This window comes from Polyodon spathula, chromosome 14 (assembly GCF_017654505.1).
Source record: "Polyodon spathula isolate WHYD16114869_AA chromosome 14, ASM1765450v1, whole genome shotgun sequence".
Taxonomy (NCBI): Eukaryota; Metazoa; Chordata; class Actinopteri; order Acipenseriformes; family Polyodontidae; genus Polyodon; species Polyodon spathula.
In genome coordinates, this window is record NC_054547.1 from 13,121,695 (window position 1) to 13,143,251 (window position 21,557).

General features: G+C 35.2%; 1 protein-coding gene across 2 annotated transcripts in view; it reads left to right on the forward strand.

The window, feature by feature from the left end:
* Positions 1–21,557, forward strand: part of LOC121326985 (DENN domain-containing protein 1B-like) — a 100,418-nt gene that overhangs the window by 77,167 nt on the left and 1,694 nt on the right. For both annotated transcript variants that reach the window (XM_041270693.1, XM_041270694.1), the window contains 7 exons: positions 1,492–1,582; positions 1,962–2,002; positions 2,674–2,742; positions 3,374–3,430; positions 5,247–5,336; positions 13,866–13,945; positions 17,660–17,876. In XM_041270693.1, coding sequence (XP_041126627.1) covers positions 1,492–1,582; positions 1,962–2,002; positions 2,674–2,742; positions 3,374–3,430; positions 5,247–5,336; positions 13,866–13,945; positions 17,660–17,876 — 645 coding nt within the window. The remainder of the gene's footprint in view (positions 1–1,491; positions 1,583–1,961; positions 2,003–2,673; positions 2,743–3,373; positions 3,431–5,246; positions 5,337–13,865; positions 13,946–17,659; positions 17,877–21,557) is intronic.

Genomic DNA, 21,557 nt, shown 5'->3' on the forward strand with positions numbered 1-21,557 from the left:
TCCGCTCTGCAGTAGCTCGGCTGCCTTTATCTCTTAAACTTGCAGTGAAATAGTCCAGTGATGCAGTACTGCTCTGACCATGAACCAAGTCCATTTGGAAGCTAGCCTGTTTCTAATAAATAGGAATTCTGCCAAGAGAGAGTAGAAAATACAAGTCAGTGACAACCTGTTTTCTATCATTATTCAAACAGTTTGCTCTTGTATTTTATTTTTCAGTCAGTTATGATTCATTTCAGCAGTTCCTAAATTGGTAAGAGTTAGACTGACTGGTCTTATTATGGGGCTCATTACAATATATTGTTATTCCCATTCCTCCACTAATGTTATGAGATCACAGTGAATATAAACTGATAAATGTGTACAGCATACCTGTCAACCCTTTTTTGTGCCAAACTTGTATACCAGAGCTTCCAAACCTTAAGAAATCTGACTCTGACTCAAAAATAATAGTATCAGAAAATCTGAAAGAAAAAATAGAGAACTTCTCCCAGTTTATTAATTGAAATCTGCAGAAAAAAAGCTTTTTTGTCGTAAGGTATGGTACAGTCGGTTGTTTTGCTAATGTAGCTTTTCTGATTTAAATTAGTGTGTGACACAGAATATTTGTTATTATTATTATTATTATTATTATTATTTGCCTTTTACGAGAAATTATCTTGTAAATGTGGGTGTTTTCGCTTTAGAAGATGGCATTATCAAAGTGTTGTGTACTTTTGTGCTCTGACGAATTTTCTTCTGTTCTGAACAGTTTTCTAATTTGTCAGTTGACTTTGTTGCATTCTTTCTTTGAGTGGACATTTATATTATAAGTAACTCCTACACAAAATGAAGATAACACAGGGAGTGTGTATCTGTTTTTATAAGATGTAATTTTGCTTCATAATTTTCTCAGAAGCGTTTAACTGTTCAATGGTATATAGGATCTTTATATATCTTTATATTTTACGTGTAAATTTTAATTGAAATCATACTACTTGTCAGTTAATCCAGACTGCTAAAAACCTTTTTTGAGGTACAGTACTGTCTAAACTGAAATTAATTAGGTCAGATGAATTTTAAAGGAGAATTTCTCTGTCTAAAAGAAAACTACATGTAAACCCAAATTGTCCAAAAGGTACTACCAAAATAGTATGGCAAAAAGGTGAGACTCATTTTTATTTTTGCATGTAAGCCAAACCAGTGAGAACAAAAGCAACTAACTAGAATCTGCCAATATATTATTTATATTCACTGTACTGTGCTTGTGGAAACAGTGGCATGCTAAAATAAAGTCCTGTGTATTGCATGGAGAAAATGTATTTAGCATAACAGTACTAGTAGACTGGAATATGCCTTTTACTTCATAATGTAGTTAGATTTCTTTAGTGTAGAATGTATTACATGTTGGACATGATATCAATCCTTCATCTGTTTTTCACTTTTTTATATTTCTAAACTTTTTTGAGGTCAACTAAAATAAACTCTGTTTCTATCTTTTTTTCCCTCTTATAGTTCATTGATGGTCGACTTACCAGGATAAATGCAGGGAGGGGGTTTTCAGATGTTTTTGAAGAAGAAATAACTGAGGGTGGCTTTTGTGGAGGTAAGTAGCAAAAATGTTTTTAAGTCTCACTGCATTGCATAACTAAGCATCCCTGTAAGGCCTGTTTTCTGTTCATCTGCTACCGCTTCTTCAAAAGCTTATATAGCATCTTGAGTTTTTGTAAACCGTTAAAAATGCGTAATCCTTTTTTTCATGAATGTTCCTTTCCCTTGATTATTATTAAGTATGACTCCATGTTTTGAGCTATCCCTCATTTGTCCTGTTTGTACTAAACCCTCAGGGTAAGCAAATGTTTTCTGTTGCCTTTTTCATAAGAAAGCCTCCATTATACAGTACTGCACATGACTAAACTACTTTTATTATCAATTTATGGTTTTTTTTTTTTTTTTAATAATTTTTCTTTGCCTTGTAAATTCAGCACATTCAAGGTCGTATCAACAGTGGATGCAACCAGTAAAGGTAAGAACCTGCTAGGCCTTGGTATTGTACCATATGCACCTTCAATTTATGTAAGTTTGAAACTTTTTTTTTTTTTTTTTCCAACTTAATAGTGGAAAGCCTTTCTATAGAATTTGATAGGAATGAAGAAATTAAAGTTTTAAGGATAAGTTTTTCATGCAGGTAAAGTACCTGTTTTTAAAAACTGTTAAACATATTTTTCTTATCCAGTGAGTTCCTGCCAAACTTTATTAAGAACAAAGTGTTTTTTGTGCATCTAGCCAAGAATGCTGTGTATTATATAATCATATAACATTCCTCAGCTCAAGCTTGAGTACTGGAGTTTTATCATTCTGAAATGCATTCAGCTTTAGCACAGTGCAGCTCAAGATTTTAACATCCACAAAAAAATAAGAAAACTGACTAAATCTCCATTTAAAAAAATTGTGGCAATTATGAATATTTATGAAAAATGAAAACACATATTAGGTTGGAAAGTATGGCAACAGTTAAAGTGTATGTCGCACCTTTTTTAACACATGCCTTATAATTTACATTTAGAGGTCCAAAGAAAGTCCTCAATCTTTGTAGTAGCCTAATTGCTTTCTAAAATTTATACAATTAAAATGCAAGTTTAACAATTTCATAAGCTTCTTAAATAACTGAAAGAAAATATTCCATGTCTTCTACAGAAAAGTGGTGCAATGATTAACACAGCTGTTACCAAAGCAAGCCCCGCTGTGAAAACTGCATACAAATTTGTAAGTTATCATCCTAAAGAATGTATTTTTATGTTCCCCTTTTGCAGAACTTGTTTGGGTAATGACAAATTCTTATGTCATTTTTTAAATATAACATATAGTATTATTGGGTTTTTCTCCTGTTTTTCCATACTCCTAATTGCAGTGTGAATGGGTATATTACAAATGCAAAAACACTTTTCTTGCTGCTGTATACTGTCGGCCCAAGGGCTGTTTCTCAGTGGTAACTTGTTCCCATGGTAACCAGGAACTCTGAAGTGAGAAGGTGGGAAAACATGTAGCTTGTACATTGTGTAACGAACACACAGCAGTCAGTGATAGCACTATGAAGTATTCGCTAACATGCATGAAAATGTACTCAATGACTTTTACCTTTCCTGTAGGTGCTGAGCTAAAATTCACTTTGCCATTCTATTTATGTGGGCTTTATTATTAAAGTCAAAGCTTTGTTTTGATTAAGAACTTCTTGGTATTAAAAATGTCTTTGATGCCTCTAACCAGGGAAGGTATTTTTTTTATTCAGTAAAACCTTAAAATAAACTAAATTAATACAGAAAAAAACTGGAAAAAATAACATTTAATTGAGAGGATTTTTTTATGTTTGACTAAAAATGATTCATGTGCTTTACAGGCTAAAAATCATGCCATGCAAGGACTAAAAGAAATGAAGAGTATGTTAAAGCAAAAGGTAGGCTATTTTAATTCTAACCTGTTTAAAGTCGCCATCTTGTTTAGTATGGCGTATAGTGTTCTCTAAAATCTCAGAACAATGTTTTTAATCATGAATCCACTTAGTGCTATGTTCAGTACTGTACATTTTTAAAGCAAGCCCCTGGCAATATCCTGTTGTGTCATCAAGGCAGTGAAAGAGTCTTTATTGTTTTCACATTTTTCAATGAACCACTGAAATCTTCAAAGTTATTATAACGTTATTGCAAAGTTATTGTATGTTTTCATAAGAGTGATTGCTCTGATACTTTAACTGTCAAGCTCAAAGCTCATAAGAGCAGATCTTCACATCTGATAGTGTTATTATAGCCATAATCCTTCTTCTCATTTAATTATAGTCCTCAAAGTGATATATGTATATCTCTAAAATGTAAAGATTGAAAATGGTTATTATTGGATGGTTTTTGTTTCGAGTTTTTTTTTTTTTTTTTATTCCGGAGTACTGGTACTGTTAGTTGAGCACTTTTATTAATCTGTTTCAGGACTTGCTAATCAATAATTATAAACAATAATTTTATGTAGGGAATTTCAGTTATTATTATTTTTGTTATGTAACCATTGTATTCCACAAAACCTGCAAATGGTCTTCTAGTACAACATTAAGCTGCAAAGCAGTTTGCTGAGACGGCATCTCCTGTTTTGCACTTACAAATACTTGTTACTAAAATGTGCTGCTGGGAGGGTGGGGTTGGAGCTTTATAAGTAAGGCCCCGAGAAAATCGCAGCTTTTATTGTACAAAAAGTACAAGGGTAAAGTATAATTTTTCACTGAATTTGCACGGAACTATTCAATAAATTGTATGTACAAAGTATCTGTTTTTTATTAAATAATAATAATAATAATAATAAATAATAATAATAATAATAATAATAATAATAATAATAATAAAAAAATCTTTATTTTTATATAGTGCCTTTCGTAATGGACCACCATCACAAAGCGCTTTACAAGATACAAGACTAGTGTGTGTGAACCATGCATCAGCTGCAGAGTCACTTACAATAACGTCTCACCCCAAAGGCAGAGCACAAGGACTTGCTCAGGGTCACACAATGAGTCAGTGGCTGAGCTGGGATTTGAACTGTACTGTGGTCAATGTTATTTTCACTTAATTTCCCAGTTACAAAAATTTAAAAAAACCCTGTTGATTTGAGAACTAGAATTGAACTTTATCTGAAAACTTGAACATTATATAAGTATAAATAACGTTCTTCAGAAAATATGTATGCAGTCCATTGAGCTGTAAAAACCTGCCCATGTGCCAAAACGCTTCACTCAGCATCAACAGAGTTAGGGACAACAGACAAGTATCGCTGGATGTTGATATCCTGGATATTGCTTTGTTCGATCAGCTGCAGATACGTTGTTTGCTTTCTCTGAGACATCCATTTTGTTTGTGTTGGTGTACAGTGCTTCCCGCCTAGAATTCATAGTCACTTGACAAGAATCTCTGCTCTGCGCTGTACTTCATGAAGTCACGAGACAATAATGACTTTTCTAAGCAGCACTATGTACAGAACAGAACAATATGCATGTACTGTAACTGCAAGCTTATAGTTAAGGCGTGTTTGTGGGAAATAACATGTATCTATATATTTTTTATATAAATATAAAAAAAATCTCTGTACATTTTTCTTAAAGAATAGAAATATAAAAAATTGAGTTGTTGAGCTAATTTCACGATTTCCGCGAAATTGCGATTTTCTCAGGGGCTTATTTGTAATCAGTAAATCCCCAGAGAAAATGAGCTTCTATGTTTCTGTGTGCTCTGCAGGAGACCAATGAAGAAGATGGACAAGTCAGTATGGGCTCTCCCACTAGTACTAAGAGCCTGTCACCGAAGAGAAAGCAAGGGGAAAGACAGGTAAGCCTACAGCGGGTCAGATATTTAAAAAATGAAACATGAGAATTGTTGGTTGTAAACACTGTTTGTGTCTCCTTGTTGTACCATTTTCAATCCTATTAATCAGTACAGACATTTTTCTTTTTAACTTGCAATAATAATTTGAATTCTTTTAAACAATTAAATAAACTTTAATAAAAACAAATATTGAAGTAATTCACAACAAAATAAAAATACAAGGTACACATGTCTTTTCTGGAGTCTTCAGGGGCCAGTTTTTCAAAGCTTTTAATTTGGATCAAAGTGATCCGGATTTTTCAGAAAAGGTCACTGCTGTATTACTTTTATCCAGATAACAAATAATCACGATTCCGAAAGCCAGTTTTTTGAAGTAGGCTTTTTATTATTATTTTTTAAATTTTGTTTTATATATAAAATAAATAAGATTGTGGTAATAATGATTAACACACAGCTTTTTATTTATTTATTAATTTTTTTAACAGTCTAAATCAGTTTTAATGTTTAGTGCACATATAACACATGCAAATAATGGTTATTTTAGTTATGCCTACTTAGCAGAAATATTAAATAACTACATCTAAATTGAATAAAAATAAAACTTTTGAAAAAAGGGTATACATTTTTAGACATCTTCATCGTCTTCTTCGTCAGTCGGGATTCCAGCATCTCTCAGACGAGCTTTAAGGAGATGTATGTGAAGGGATATGCATATGCTTTTTTAAATTAAAACTGTACCACTAAATATGTGTTTTCCTTTTTGCTTGCATGAATACAAAACTTAAATAAATATGTAAATATTATATTCTAACACTATTTGAACATATCGCGTGTGTTTGCTGTGGCAGTTCAAACAAAATATGAATGTTCTATAATCATTTAAAAAGCTAAATCCACCTCTGCAGTAGGATCGCAATAATCCTGGTATTTTGGATCAAAGTAATCCTGATCTCCTCTTTAAATTCTGAAAAACCAAACTGCAACTTTTAATAGTGATTAAAAGTGCGATCAGATTACCAAACGAAATCCGAGTCACAGTAATCTCGATCACATTTCGATGTTTTGAAAAACCCAATTGCACGGTATAATCCAGATCAAACGCGGAAATCCGATTTTACCAAAGTTTTGAAAAACCGGCCCCAGAGTATTGTTCAGATGTTGTGTAAAAAGGTGCATTTGTTATAAAAAAAAAAAAAAAATAAACTGTATACTACATTGTCCTCACAATGTGAGTCTATTTTCATGTGGATTTTTTTTTATATAATATAAAAAAGTGTGCAGAAAACATAGTGTGCAGATCTCTTGTAACACTTATTCACTTGGACAAAATTAGCCTTGTTCATTTCTGAACTCATGTATTTGAATGGATTTTTAATAAAACAGAAATGCATGGTATGTTTTTTGTTTTATAACATCCATTAGTTAAGTACTGGAGTCTGCATCTTTTTTCCTCATTAAGATGATCTCAGGCAAAGATTTAAACCTACATTGCCTTTCATGCATTGAGCTTAGAGATTAAGGATTTGACCATCAAGCATGCTCCATCAGTAATGGGCCTATCTCTTAGTGCTGATCACGGCAGCATGTCCTTTCCAACAGCACCCTAGTTGTCACACTCTCCGAGAGCCAAGGCACAGCAAACTGCAATTGCTCACCAAGAACTTGTGCTCTTACCGATTTCCATAAGTGATTCGGGCTCTTGACTCTGGGAACATCGATATATGAGAAAGCCTTGGGAACCTTAGCTGTTAACATTGATTTTTCACTCCAAGGTCTTGCAGTGAAGCTGAAACCTGCTGACTGATTTTAGTACTCAAGAGGTCTGACTGCAGTCTAGAGGAACCTCTGCCTGGACAATTGTATACTATACATGCATTTACACCCATGTTCTGCAAGTTAGTATAGGCTAGTTAAACAATTGTTTTACTTTTGCTAAATTATCCACATACAATACATGTTATATTAAAAAATGGTTTGCATATGAAGATGTTGAGGTTTACATTCATAAACCCATCTATTCTAACTGAAAATGAGATTGAGAGTTTCATTCTTGTGAAGTTTTACAAAATGTTTTATTTTTTTTTTATATTCCAAAATACATTTCTCTTATCTACATATTGAATATCTGTATCAAAAGCATTCATCCAAACCAATTGGCCATAAATATAACTACAGATTGAGTCTGTGAATATCAGCTGGCAATCACTGCCTTGATGTTTAATTCTAAGCCATGGCCCTCAGCCAGTTTTCAGAAATGCCTTTTTGGGGAAGTTTCTGTTGCTGTTGTAGAATGCCAGACATGCACACAATTCGTAGACATTTGGGTTCTAACCAAAAGATTCTAGTTAGGCATTCATTTGATGATGTATGCCATAGCTTTCTGTTTGTGCATTTCTTTTAATTTTTGTCAACCTACTCAAACTAGGAAATTGGCATTATTTGATAGTTATTTTGGAGGCACTTGGGTTTTCCATTTTCTTTATGGAAGTGAAAAATGTGAAGATGCACAAGTTGTAATATTAATATTGTCAAACTCCAGGAACTGATGCAGTAAACGAGGGGAATAAATTGGAACATAATGAAATGGGCTTTGCTGCACCTTGTGACTTTGGCTTCTTGAAAGTAAACCTCTGGTTTCTGATTCATCCTTATAGTGAGGAAATGGAAACTTTAATGAATGCTGTAAAACTTACTGCCATGTGAACTGACTCACCTTCAAGGCCACATACCCTGTAACTGGCAGTAAGCAAACCAAGGTTTGAAAAGTATTTAGTCCCCAATACGACCCCCCCCCCCCCCCCCCCCCCCCCCTTCTCCAAAAATCATATTAATCTTGAATGAATATTCAATGTAATTTCATATGCACTGGGCAAGTAGGATTGCGCATAGTATATAGTATTTGCTATAGCCATAGAATGTACAAGCACTGGAGTTTTTTTTTTATGATGGTGTTACAAACTATTTTACACCTTTGATCTTTTTAACAATGTATAAAATAAATAACACTGATGACTTATTCTTGAATAGTAAAACCTATCTAATTATCTGATTGCTCGAAGTTTCATATTTCTTTTACAAAAACAAAAGAACATAAAAAAATGGTTTGTATGAAATATGTAGCACCCAAGATCATTTATTAATAGTTGACTTTACATCATTAGTGCTTAGCTGAATAAAACAATGAGCTACCCATTTTTATACCGGATCTCCCAACGCTGCCTTAATTAGTTCAGCTATTTCTTGTTTTGTTTATGAGGCTTAAATAAATGGCAAAAAGGTGTAGCGGCAAAGGTCTTCCAATTAAGCTTTGCAATCGCAAGTCAGGCTCCTCCCTCCTTTGTGTGAAGTGATATTTCCATTAGCAGCAACAGCATAACGGGCCTTGAGGGACAAAGTGGGCACAGATTTTGGTGTTGAGAGGGCTGGTACTGTAGTCCCAGAGAGGATACTGTTACCCACGCAGTGTAGAAGTCTTATCAAGGGAATGGTTTCTTTTACATTGTTAATTTTGACTGACAATCTTTTTACTGTTAATCTTTTCTTCATCCTTCTAAGAATGCTCCCATCCCTGCATATCAATTCTTCTTTAAACTTAAACAGTTGATAGAAGCTTATTTATTTAGGTTTATAAAATTCATGTGATTTTGTTTCCATACCATTGTTTTCGTTGAATTGAATTTCCTACCCACAAACCTGGAGGGAACTCTACTGTGTGAGAATAGCCACAGAAACTGTTCTACCATAAGGGAAGATACCACACAAGCACTGGTAACGAATCAGATAGCCCAGATCAGTCAATCAAATTATGTTTATATAGCGCCTTTCCCAAAACGCTTCAAAGTCAAAGAAGTAAAAGGGCCTATGAAAACAAGACCAAAAAATAAAGAATACAAGTAAAATAAAAACATAGCATGAAATATAAAATATAATCACACTTAAAAGACCTGAGAGAACAGATAGGCTTTCAGTTCTAACTTAAACGTTGCCAGAGAATCAGCATTTCTAATGATCCCTGGCAATGCATTCCAAAGAGCCTTGAGCAATGTGAGAAAAAATGCGACCTCCTAGCATGACATACGCAGACACTGGTGAAACCAGCAGTCCTGACTCTGTTGAATGCAACTGGTAGCCAAGGTTGTGTGAATGGAGCAGTTCTGACATGTAAGGAGGTCCAAGACCCCAAAGTGCTTTAAATGTCACCAATAGAATTTTAAAAGTGATACAGAAACTAATAAGAAGCCAATTCAGTCATAGTGAAACTAGTGTAATATGTTCAGTCCTTTTAGTACCAGTAGAATTATTGCCGTCTCAGCATCATGTAAAGAAAGATATGTACAAACTCTCGCAGATGGTGGTAAGCTTTTTTGACCACAGAGGTTCAAAATTAAGACCAGCATCCAATACTATCCCCGGACTCTTAATTGTAGAAGATGTACAAATGGCATCTGCTAAAGGCCAAAGAAAGAGAGGTAGTTCCAAGTTGTTTCCTCATACCTACCAGTAACAGCTCAGTTTTATTTGCATTCAATTGTAGGATGGTTTTGGACATCCAGGCTGCAATATCATTCAAGGAAGCATATAACCTAATCAGCATTGGTATCAACACTAGGGGTTAAATCAAATTAAACCTGTTTATTATTTGCATAGGAGTGAAAATGTACACCATGTTTTCTAATCAATCTCCTAGCAGAAGCATATACACAGTAGAAGCATTTTTATAGTTAAAAGGTAGGGGTCCAAGAACGGACTCCTGTGAGACAATAGACACGCAGGAATCGGAACCACCATATGAGGCAGTTTTCTGACCATTTGACAAATAAGAGCCTAAACTACTTTTCATGGTCTGAATCCCATATCTGTTAAGCATGTCATTTAAAGAGCATTTTGATTAATAGAGCATTTTATATATATATATATATATATATATATATATATAATATATATATATATCTGGTAAATATATATATATATATATATATATGAACATTTTTTTAATAAGGTAACTGTATGTTCTTGAAAATACATTTATAAACTGGAGGATTCCCTTCCCAAAAACACTTTCCTTTTCAGAGCGGTAATAACTAACTTTCAGCCTTTGAAAAGGAAAGCCTACTTTTATTCAGCAACTTTCAGTAAGTTATTTGGAAAAGAGAAAAAAGTATAGGACTCTCTAAATTGATTACGCTATTTATTATGGAAAAAAATGAGCAGTACATTTCTCTGTACCAAAAGTGCCATCTACTGGCTATAATATTAGATTTGTATTTCAGGTTTGTTACATGTCCTTTTTATTTATTTATTTTTTCTTGTTATGTAAATAAAACCTCTTGCAGATTACTAAGGCAGTGCTTGTGTGCTTCTTTGATTTACCACTGCTTTATTTCAGGGTTTCTTGAACATCTCAAAAGACTTGAATGAGTGAAGAATCTTTTTTTTTTTTTTTTTTTTTTTAAGCATTTCCACGGCATATTTTGATGTAGACTGCCAAAAAACTGAAATTAATGACATTCAGATTACCAATGTACTATATGTGAAATAGCATACAATTCTTGCTTTAAAAAGATTGAAACATGTGGATGCCATATATATATATATATATATATATATATATATATATATATATAATTGTTATAAATGTTCTGTATTGTTAAATATTAAAGGGAAGGCTATATGTTTGTAATACAGTAGAAATTTTTTTTTTTTTTTTTTTTTTTTTTTTATGCCACAATTGCCAATTACAGAAAAACTAAATGGCAGAAATGGCAGTATTTCAAATAAAAAAAAATATGTTCATAAAAAAATATATATTTTGTACTGTATGAAAACAAACTGATCTGCTTGTCAGTGTTGTCTTGTGCCACACTGATGTGTTTGTGACAGTGCTGTCATTGCTGTAGCTGGGTGGAGTGGCCATGTTTGTATTTTGATTTCCCATTATTCTTTCTGTCGCCTGCCTGAGACTATAGCATCTGTGTGTGTGCAATGTGAATAGCTTTTTTTCTGTTTTCTATGTCAACTGATAGGTGTTAGATATGAATCATTAGAGCTGGGTCAGTTAATAAGGTTTTGGCAACTTGCAGTGCCATCTACACATGGCTAGTGTGAAAAGTAAATCAGCATTACTATAACATCCATTCAAGTCTTTCAAGTCTCCTACAAGAGGTGTGTGCTTCAGACTTTTTACAAGATGCTTCTCAGCACTCTATTAAAAATAGACATTGAACTAGGTCTGCAAATGTTGATTTCCTTGTTGGCCGAGTTGGTGTCTAGGGATTAAAAATAAGTATTTTTTCTTCCAAACTGGTGGTTTGGCCATATTCAATGGCCCTGACTTGCTTTTTTGGGGGGCCACAGCTGTATATTCGAACACTGTGGGAAGATTGAGTTACTTGCTAGACTGTAGGTTTTGATTTGTATTTTGTGGTGTGTTTTCTTTTTGTACCACTGTATTCCTTTAAATTTAAGATGCATTTTTATTTATTTATTTATTTATTAAATTTGAGTACAGGATCGTGAAGCCTGTATTAAAATTGCCAACAAAAGCTGCGAGTAGCAGACTACACAAACAGCAACGTCACTGACTGCCAGGAAAAGACGAACCAAAACGTTACTGCCTGATCTCGAATCATCCGTAACATACAGGCAGCCATTTTCAACAAAGCTTCATTAGCTTCCTGAGAAATTGGAAGAGCAGCTTTTACAATTTTGGCATTTCGGTATTAGGCTCAGTTATAGATTGGATAGATCGGATATGCCGATGAGACCCCCATATTTTTCAACATGCCAAGGAATACCACAGTTCACAAATTGGGAGAAAAACAGGTGTGAGTAATCCCAACTGGAAATGAGAAGCAGTACATAATTGTAGTGCTCTTTGTGATAGCAGACTCCCACAAACTGCCTCCACATGCGTAGTTAAGGTTGTATCTTTATAAATACATATTTATTTGATGTTCTATTTTTTGAGGGTGGGAAATTTGGGCTGCGTTATTAAATTCCATGGAACTCAGTATTTCTTGTTTGTGATTTTTGACACTAGATGCCAGCTTGCTGCTTCTGGCAACACTGGGCAGTTTACAATATGTAATGTGTTGATATTTGGAACGTCTTGATGTATTGCAGTAGATTCACAGGTAAAGAATGTTTAGTAAAATGTTGCTGTAGTTCTGACAATCATAGATACTCAGATTCAGCTACAGAAATTACAAGATTATGTTCCTGTTTGTCTGATTTCCTGCTGTTTCCTTTCCAATAGTAAATCTAAAATAAGTGTTTTCCAGACAACAGAACAAGCGTGTCAACACTATAAATCTTTGACGTCATTTCTAATGTAGTGTTTCCTAATGTACAGAGAAACTTCTAGTAATTCCCTTTGTTGTGGTTAAGTGAACCAAGTGACGTATGGTTATTATTACATTAATGATGAAGGAAGGGAAGCGTTTGCCTGCCCTTGTTTTTAAAAAGCATTGCGAATCCAGCGATCTGACTGGCATACTCACTTACAACATGCTACAAGACACACATTAAGAGGGTAAATAACTGCAAACAGCAGGGCATTAGGGTTATGTAAAGTTCTACTAAATGAGTTTGACAGTGTTTTGCAGGTGCATTTACAATTTAACTTTCTGCAGTACTGCTTGGAGTTGAGATTTATGATCATGACATTGGAATCCATTAAAACATTTTTTGGACTCGCAGTCTAAACCCCCTGCAATCTCTTTCATTATACCTTCCAGCTACCAGGGAGAGGAGCCTTCATATTGGAACATATGTTACTGTTTATTTGAATGTGCAAGAGCCTAAATGGCCAGTACACACATTTCTCAACTATTTTTATAGAGCTTGGCTGTTAACCCTATCCATTATGTATTCCTTATGTTTTTTATGTATGTATGCAGGTTTCTTTTGTAAAATACTGCGAAATATGAAACAGATACAACATATTTTAGCCACCTCTTAACTAACTGTAGGGAGAACAGCACAATTGTGGTTATTTTATTTATTAGTATTTTTTTGTTTGTTTATTTCAAAGTCTGTGATTAAAATGCTAGCTATGTGTCAATCTTTATAAAAAGCAACAGTATACTGTTGGGGCATTTTTACCTTTTTACTGACACTTGTTTAGTGATTACCTTTGATAACGTGGGAAATATAACTTTATCACCTCTTTTTATTGCCCTCCTCTACATTGTTACTTTAAATGCAGACCATGTGATAAATGCAAGCACGTGTGTGCATTGAAGGGATGTGATGTTAATGACAGGCAGCAGCTTTGTGCTCCACAGGAACATTGGCCCTGTTATGTTTCTGTTCTTTCTTTTGCCAATTAAAATATAATACATAGGCGTGTGAAATTGAAAAAAAAAAAAAAAAAAAAAAAGGTGCTTCCTAAACTTGAAGTGTTTGGATTTAACATGGTCTCAGGCGCCCTCTTTTAGTGGTTTAATCAATTTGAAGCAGATGATATTATAAGGCTTGTAATAATCAGTGGGATGCACTGTAAAATATTAATTCTGCTATGTTTGTACACAGAGAAAATTCCATCGGCCAAACACAAGCATGGGTTGTGCAGACTTTGCATTGGATGATGATGAGATGGATACAGTCAGCAAGTAAGTACAGTACTTTATATATAAAAATATATAAAATGACAGCGAAGTGCCGTGTGTTTTCTTTTGGTTTATACTGTTTGGTAGTGTGGATGGGACCACTATTTAGTAACTAGGTGCAGATTTTGGCCGAGGGGTAATAGAATAATTAAGAGCTAGTTAAACCCATCGGCCACGGTATAAAAAGCCTGCAGCTCTCCATGTTCCGGGAGGGTGTTCAGAGGAGGAATGGGAGAGCGAGAGGAGATTGAAAAGAAAACTCAAAGAATCAGTGAAGGCGATTCCCCAGCCTGACCTTAGTTGTAGTTGATTATTGTGTTTGTGATTTGTTTTATTTAATAAAATTTGATTTTGCTCTGTGAGCAGTGGTTATTTTTCTGAAACATTTTTATTTTTTATTTTTTGTGTTTGAATAAATGACGCAGAGCGCATCTTTTGCCTGCTGTACCTTGCCTTGTTTCTTTCCTGCACCCTGGGGACTGTCTCACTATATATATATATATATATATATATATATATATATATATATATATATATATATATATATATATATATATATATATATATATATACTGAGCATTAAAAGAAACATGTTTGTATTTGAGCAATAAAGGAACTTATCACTTATATTTGGATAACATTCACTAGATATGATCGAAAAATGACAAACTCTGTTTTAGAGCAGGTGGAGTGACTTTTTATTGTGCTGATTAACAACTGACATCAGAAAGATGCTGCAAAATGATCTGGGACAGGTGTTGTGACTCTTGGTCTCCCAGTTCGTGACCTGTCATTAACAGAGTTTGTCTGGTTGTACCGTCTAGCCAGGTTTGAAATTGCTGGCTGCGAGCACCCAAGACAGCGAGCCACAGTACGCTGCCCTAGTCCAGCCTCCAACGTGCCGACTGCATAAAGGTGCTGCTTTCAGACGTGGCATATTGGGTTTTTTCTGTGATTTTCTTTATTGCTTTTATTCAAGCTTGCATTTCAACAGCTGAAATCACTCCATATCCAGTGTCCAATCAGCTGTCTCACTAGGTGTAAATGCATATGCTGCAGTCATAGTCGCTCAAGCGTGTCACGGTCAAGGATGAATGATCGAGTGATTAAAAAGAAACCAAAAACATTTCGTCAGTGTCCATCATTTCTATACTTTATTTTTTTCTGTTATAATAGTGATACATTTCTTTTGTGTGTGTGTAATACACTCTATCCTGTACAACTTAAAATAATTGCCTGTCTCCATTACGCGCCGGGTCTACTGGCAAATATGGCAGAGACCGTCTCTGTATATATATATATATATATATATAATATATATTATATATATATATATATTATAATATATATATCACTAGATGGCTTCTCAAAAATCAAAAAGTATTCACCCCCCTTGGACTTTTCCACATTTTATTGTGTTACAACATGGAATCAAAATGGATTTAATTAGGAGTTTTTGCCACTGATCAACACAAAAAAAGTCCATAATGTCAAAGTGAAAAATAAAATCTACAAATTGTTCTAAATTAATTACAAATACAAAAGGTGAAAATTCTGAAAGGGGGTGTAGACTTTCTATAGGCACTGTGTGTGTGTGTGTGTCTATATATATATATATATATATATATATATATATATATATATATATATATATATATATATATATATATACATATACACACACACACACACACACATATACACACACACACACACAGTGCCTATAGAAAGTCTACACCCCCTTTCAGAATTTTCACCTTTTGTTGCCTTATAGCAACTAAGTGTCCACCCCCTTGTAATAGCAATCCTAAATTAGCTCAGGTGTAACCAGTCGCCTTCAAAATCACACACCAAGCTAAGTGGCATACACCTGTGTTAAATTGTAGTGATTCACGTGATTTCAGGATAAATTCAGCAGTTCCTGTATGTTCCCACTGCTGGGTAGTTCATTTCAAAGCAAAGACACGACCATGAGTACCAAGGCGCTTTAAAGAACTCCGGGACAAAGAAAGTTACAGATCAGGGGATGGGTATAAAAAAATATCTAAAAGGCCTTGAATATCCCTTGGAGCACGGTCAAGACGATTATTAAGAAGTGGAAGGTGTATGGCACCACCAAGACCCTGCCTAGATCAGGCCGTCCCTCCAAACTGGATGACCGGGCAAGAAGGAGACTGAGCAGAGAGGCTACCAAGAGGCCAATGACAACTTTGCAAGAGCTACAGGCTTTTATTGCCATGACTGGTCAAAGTGTGCATGTGACAACAAAATCCCAAGCACTCCACAGATCTGGCCTGTATGGTAGGGTGGCAAGAAGGAAGCCATTATTCAAGAAAGCCTACCTTGAATCCCGTTTGAAGTATGCAAAAAAAAATAAAAAACACTCAGGAGATTCTGTAGCCATGTGGCAAAAAGTTTTGTGGTCTGACGAAACTAAAATGGAACTTTCTGGCCTAAATGCAAAGTGTTATGTTTGGCGCAGTCCCAATACAGCACATCTCCCAAAAAAACACCATCCCTACTGTGAAGCACTGGCATGGCTAAGGAGCAAAAAGGTAAATGTCCTTCAGTGGCCCAGTCAGAGCTTCGACCTAAATCCAATCGAAAATGTGTGGCAGGACTTGAAGACTGCTGTCCATCAACGCTCCCCAAGGAACTTGACAGAGCTTGAACAGTTTTCTAAAGAAGAATGGTCAAATTTTGCCAAATCTAGGTTTGCAAAGTTGGTAGAGACCTATCCCAACAGACTCACAGCTGTAATTGCTGCCAAACGTGCTTCCACCAAGTATTAACTCGGGGGTGGAGACTTATCCAATTATGATCTTTCAGTTTTGCATTTTTAATACATATTTTTTTCTCAATAAAAACTTATTTCCCCTTAACAATGTGGAGTATGGTGTATAGATAAGTGGGGGTGTAGACTTTCTATAGGCACTTATATATATATATATATATATATATATATATATATATATATATATATATATATGATGTCTCAATCCTAAGGTGATTGGTGATTCAAAACTTTTGGCTATAACTGTGTAGGAATTACAACACAAGTTTTTTCTCACACTGTCTTAACACTCTTGCAGCAGACCCACAGCTCGTGAATGTTATTTTGTGCTGGTGTTGGAAGTTTGTACGCTAGGGACTGGGCTCCAACCACAAGAACTCCTTCCTCTTCATGGTACACCACAAGGCCATATGGCAAAAGATGGTTATTGGTCACGGTAATGCGGGCCAAGTTTAGTCCTTGCTGCTATTGAGCTGAGACACTGCCCATATCATGGCATTTGGGAACCGCATGATGCACTTTATTGAGTTTTCAGTTTTATGTAATTTTTAAAAGAAACAGAAACATACTCTAAACAACTAACACATTTACAAAGTAGGATTTTTAAATCAGTGGAATTTAAGCTACTGTCTTTTCCATAAGTTCATGCATCAAACTGAGAAAAAAAAATACTGTACTTAAAAACAGTGAAGGTAAGTGACTATGAATCTGCTTCTGTTTTATAATAAAATGCATTTTTAATACAGCTTTCAAATTAATTATAATTGTATTAAAATAAGTCATGAATCGCACTGTTCGACGACATCCTTGTTAAAATAGTACTTTTCTAGGTGTGTTAGTTGAACAAGTAACTGTTTCCATTAACTGTATCAAGACTGACCTCCAGTGGACAGAGATATACTTGGTGGTGTTTGTACTTTTAGGTTGTCCTCTGAGGATAGCAGTGAAGTTTCTGCGTGTATTGAAGACAGTGATGATTCTTGTGAAATGGATTCAGATAAACTGTGTACTGGCAAAATGGACCTGCTAGGAGAGATTTTAGACACCCTAAGCATAAACAACCTGGACCAGGGCAAGCTCTCAGGAGCCAAGAGCTTAGATTTCTTCAGATCAATGGATGACATTGATTATAAGGCTGTGGTAAGTTGTTTCTTTATTTATTTATTTATTTATTTTTCACTGTGGACTGACCACAGTCTTGACAACATATAATAGTGTTAAAGTACAGATAACTAGAAGAGTGTTTGGCTAACATGGCAAATCACACCATTATGAACTTGCAAATAATTATGCTCATAGATCTTTAATAGTTTTGGGGAAATTGTTATAGTGCATATTGCTTACCACTCCATTATGAAGACTTGATGATTTTCAAATCAATCCAAGAAGTTGCTTAGAAGTCACATGCTTTTATAGAAACATGCAAACATCCATTCAAGAAAACAGTATGTGTGCTGCAAGTGCTCACACACATAAAAACACTAAGAAAAGCATTTGTTTTGTTTTGTTTTTTTGTGTGTGTTTTTTTTTTTTTTTCGTTTCAGTGAGCTATAATGCATTTATTGTTTGTCAAGTGCTGGAGTAGTTGTGATATATACAGTATGAGATCATGTCATAATGTAGTAAGTGTAGAGCCATCAGTAATGGTTGTTCCCATATAAATAGTCTATAATATTAATATTTTCTATGTCCAGACAAGAGACTTCCAGTACCTTCACAAAGACCTCTAAGGTTGCATTCACGCTGGGTCCATTTCAAACGGACTTGGTCTGGTCAGTTTTGTTTGAAACAATGTATCAATGTGCTTGCTGTTCACACTTATCTGCCAGCAGAGGGACCCAGTTTGTTTGGATGCAAACTAAAGTTAGTTTTTTTTGGTGCTTTTCCATTTTCTTCAGGACAGAGTCCGTGTGTGTTCATAATGCAGTTTTCAAGAGCATGCCTTGTTTATATAGTGTGTGAACCGGATGCTTACAGTATTCCTCAAGGCATATTGAAAGGTGGCAGCTATTGAGATATTGCTCCAGTTTTTAATATAGCATGTTTTAGATTCTTACATATTGCTATTGAAGAAAGCACTGGGGGAGCACTTCGCTAATTTCATTAATATATGTATTTTATACATAGGAAACTATACAAGGTAACCTGACTCGAAAGTAAACGTTTCGCACTTAGTTTAGTTCATCGTCTAAAGGAAACAACTAGAGCAAAAAATAAAATGTCTCGGGGGAACTACATTAGGTTACCAGACACCCGGGGAAAAGTGGGATTGTCAGTTTTCAGCATAAATTTTTGTCCTGGTCGGAAACAGTAAAATTGTAATAGTCCCAGTTTTGCTTTTGTATTTATTTTGTAACCCTCATAAGGTAACCTGGGGTCCATTCGGACCTCATGGTTCTTTAGTATCAGTTATTATGTGGATATAGTGACTTGATTTTTGTTTCCTTTTAGGTAGTTGTCAGGCACCCGTCCTGTTAGACTATGCAAAGGATAATTCTAGTCCAGGTAACCTGGTTGAATTTCCCCAATTATTTTAGGTTTGGGGTCTGTATGTGCAGTGTATCGACCTCAACTTCACGTGAATCTCTCAAGCACCTAGCTTCCTGGTTCAAGGCTTGTTTGAAAGAACAGATTTGGAGCTTTCCAGCGATGTATCATATGTCCTGAATACATGTTCCTAAGCAAAACTACAGTAAACCGAAACTAAGGCTTGAGTCTAGTGACCCGAGTCAGCTCCTAAGTTTCATTTATTGCCTATTACTCTGTCGCCTCAACAGATAGCGTTCCAATGTCATTTAAAATTGCAGGCTTTGTGCTTTCCATTGATGTCAGACATGCCTGTATGCGTACTTTCTACCACCCTCTCATACAGTGTTCCAGTGCTGTGACATCCAGCAAGTCGGTAGGTGTGTTCAAGTGCTTGCAACTCCAAAAGCTAGGAATACAATATACAAATGAAAGAGGAAGTTTGGGGGATATATATATATATATATATATATATATATATATATTATATATATTATTATATATATAATATATAATATACTATACATATGTGCTATGATATTAGGTCCTCTGCACCGAGATATGACGAATGGCACGAGTTTATACGATATTATCCTGGGGACGGTGTATATATATATATATCAAATTTGTTGGTACCCCTCCACAAAAAATGAAGAATGCACAGTTTTCTCTGAAATAACTTGAAACTGACAAAAGTAATTGGCATCCACCATTGTTTATTCCATATTTAATAGAAATCAGACTTTGCTTTTGATTTTTTATTCAACATAATACTGTAAATAATAAAACAAATGAAAATGGCATGGACAAAAATAATGGGACCACTATCCTAATATTTTGTTGCACAACCTTTAGAGGCAATCTCTGCAATCAAATGTTTTCTGTAGCTCTCAATGAGACTTCTGCACCTGTTAATAGGTAGTTTGGCCCACTCTTCCTGAGCAAACTGCTCCAGCTGTCTCAGGTTTGATGGGTGCCTTCTCCAGACTGCACGTTTCAGCTCTTTCCATAGATGTTCGATAGGATTCAGATATAGAAGAAGACTCATAGAAGGCCACTTCAGAATAGTCCAATGTTTTGTTCTTATCCATTCTTGGGTGCTTTTAGCTGTGTGTTTTGGGTCATTATCCTGTTGGAGGACCCTTGACTGAGACAGAGCTTTCTGACACTGGGCAGTACGTTTTGCTCCAGAATGCCTTGATAGTCTTGAGATTTCATTGTGCCCTGCACAGATTCAAGGCACCCTTTGCCAGGCGCAGCAAAGCAGCTCCAAAACATAACCGAGCCTCCTCCATGTTTCACTGTAGGTATGGTGTTCTTTTCTTTGAAAGCTTAATTTTCTCGTCTGTGAACGTAGAGCTGATGTGACTTGCAAAAAGCTCCAGTTTTGACTCATCTGTCCAAAGGACATTCTCCCAGAAGGATTGTGGCTTGTCAATATGCATTTTAGCAAATTCCAGTCTGCTTTTTTTATGTTTTTCTTTCAAAAGTGGAGTCCTTCTGGGTCTTCTTCCATGGAGCCCACATTCGCTCAAAAAGTGACGGATGGTGCGATCAGAAACTGATGTACCTTCACCTTGGAGTTCAGCTTGTATCTCTTTGGCAGTTATTAGTACTTTTTCTACAATTCGCACTATCCTTCTGTTCAATCTGGGGTCAATTTTCCTCTTGCGGCCGCGCCCAGGGAGGTTGCATACAGTTCCATGGACCTTAAACTTCTTAATAATATTTGCAACTGTTGTCACAGGAACATCAAGCTGCTTGGAGATGGTATTGCAGCCTTTACCTTTACCATGCTTGTCTATTATTTTCTTTCTGATATCCTCACACAACTCTCTCCTTTGCTTTCTCTGGTCCATGTTCAGTGTGGTGCACACAGTGATACAGTGATACAGCACAGTGACTACTTTTCTCCATTTAAATAGGCTGAATGAATGATTACAAGATTGGAGACGTGTGATACTAATTAAAGAAACTAATTAGTTTGAAATATCACTATAAACCAATTATTTATTATCTTTTCTAAGGGGTACCAACAAATGTGTCCAGGCCATTTCTAGAATATCTTTGTAGAATAAGCAATAATTCATCACTTTTCACAGCTTCTTTGCTTTATTCTATGACTTACCAAAGGCATGCAAGTATAGATGATAAAATAGCTTTTAATTTCATCACTTTTCAGGAGGAATGAAGCATTATTTCAATGAGCTGTAAGAGTACCAACAAATTTGTGTGTGTGTGTGTGTGTGTGTGTGTAACACAAAATAAATGTTCATATACACATTCTCATTCATT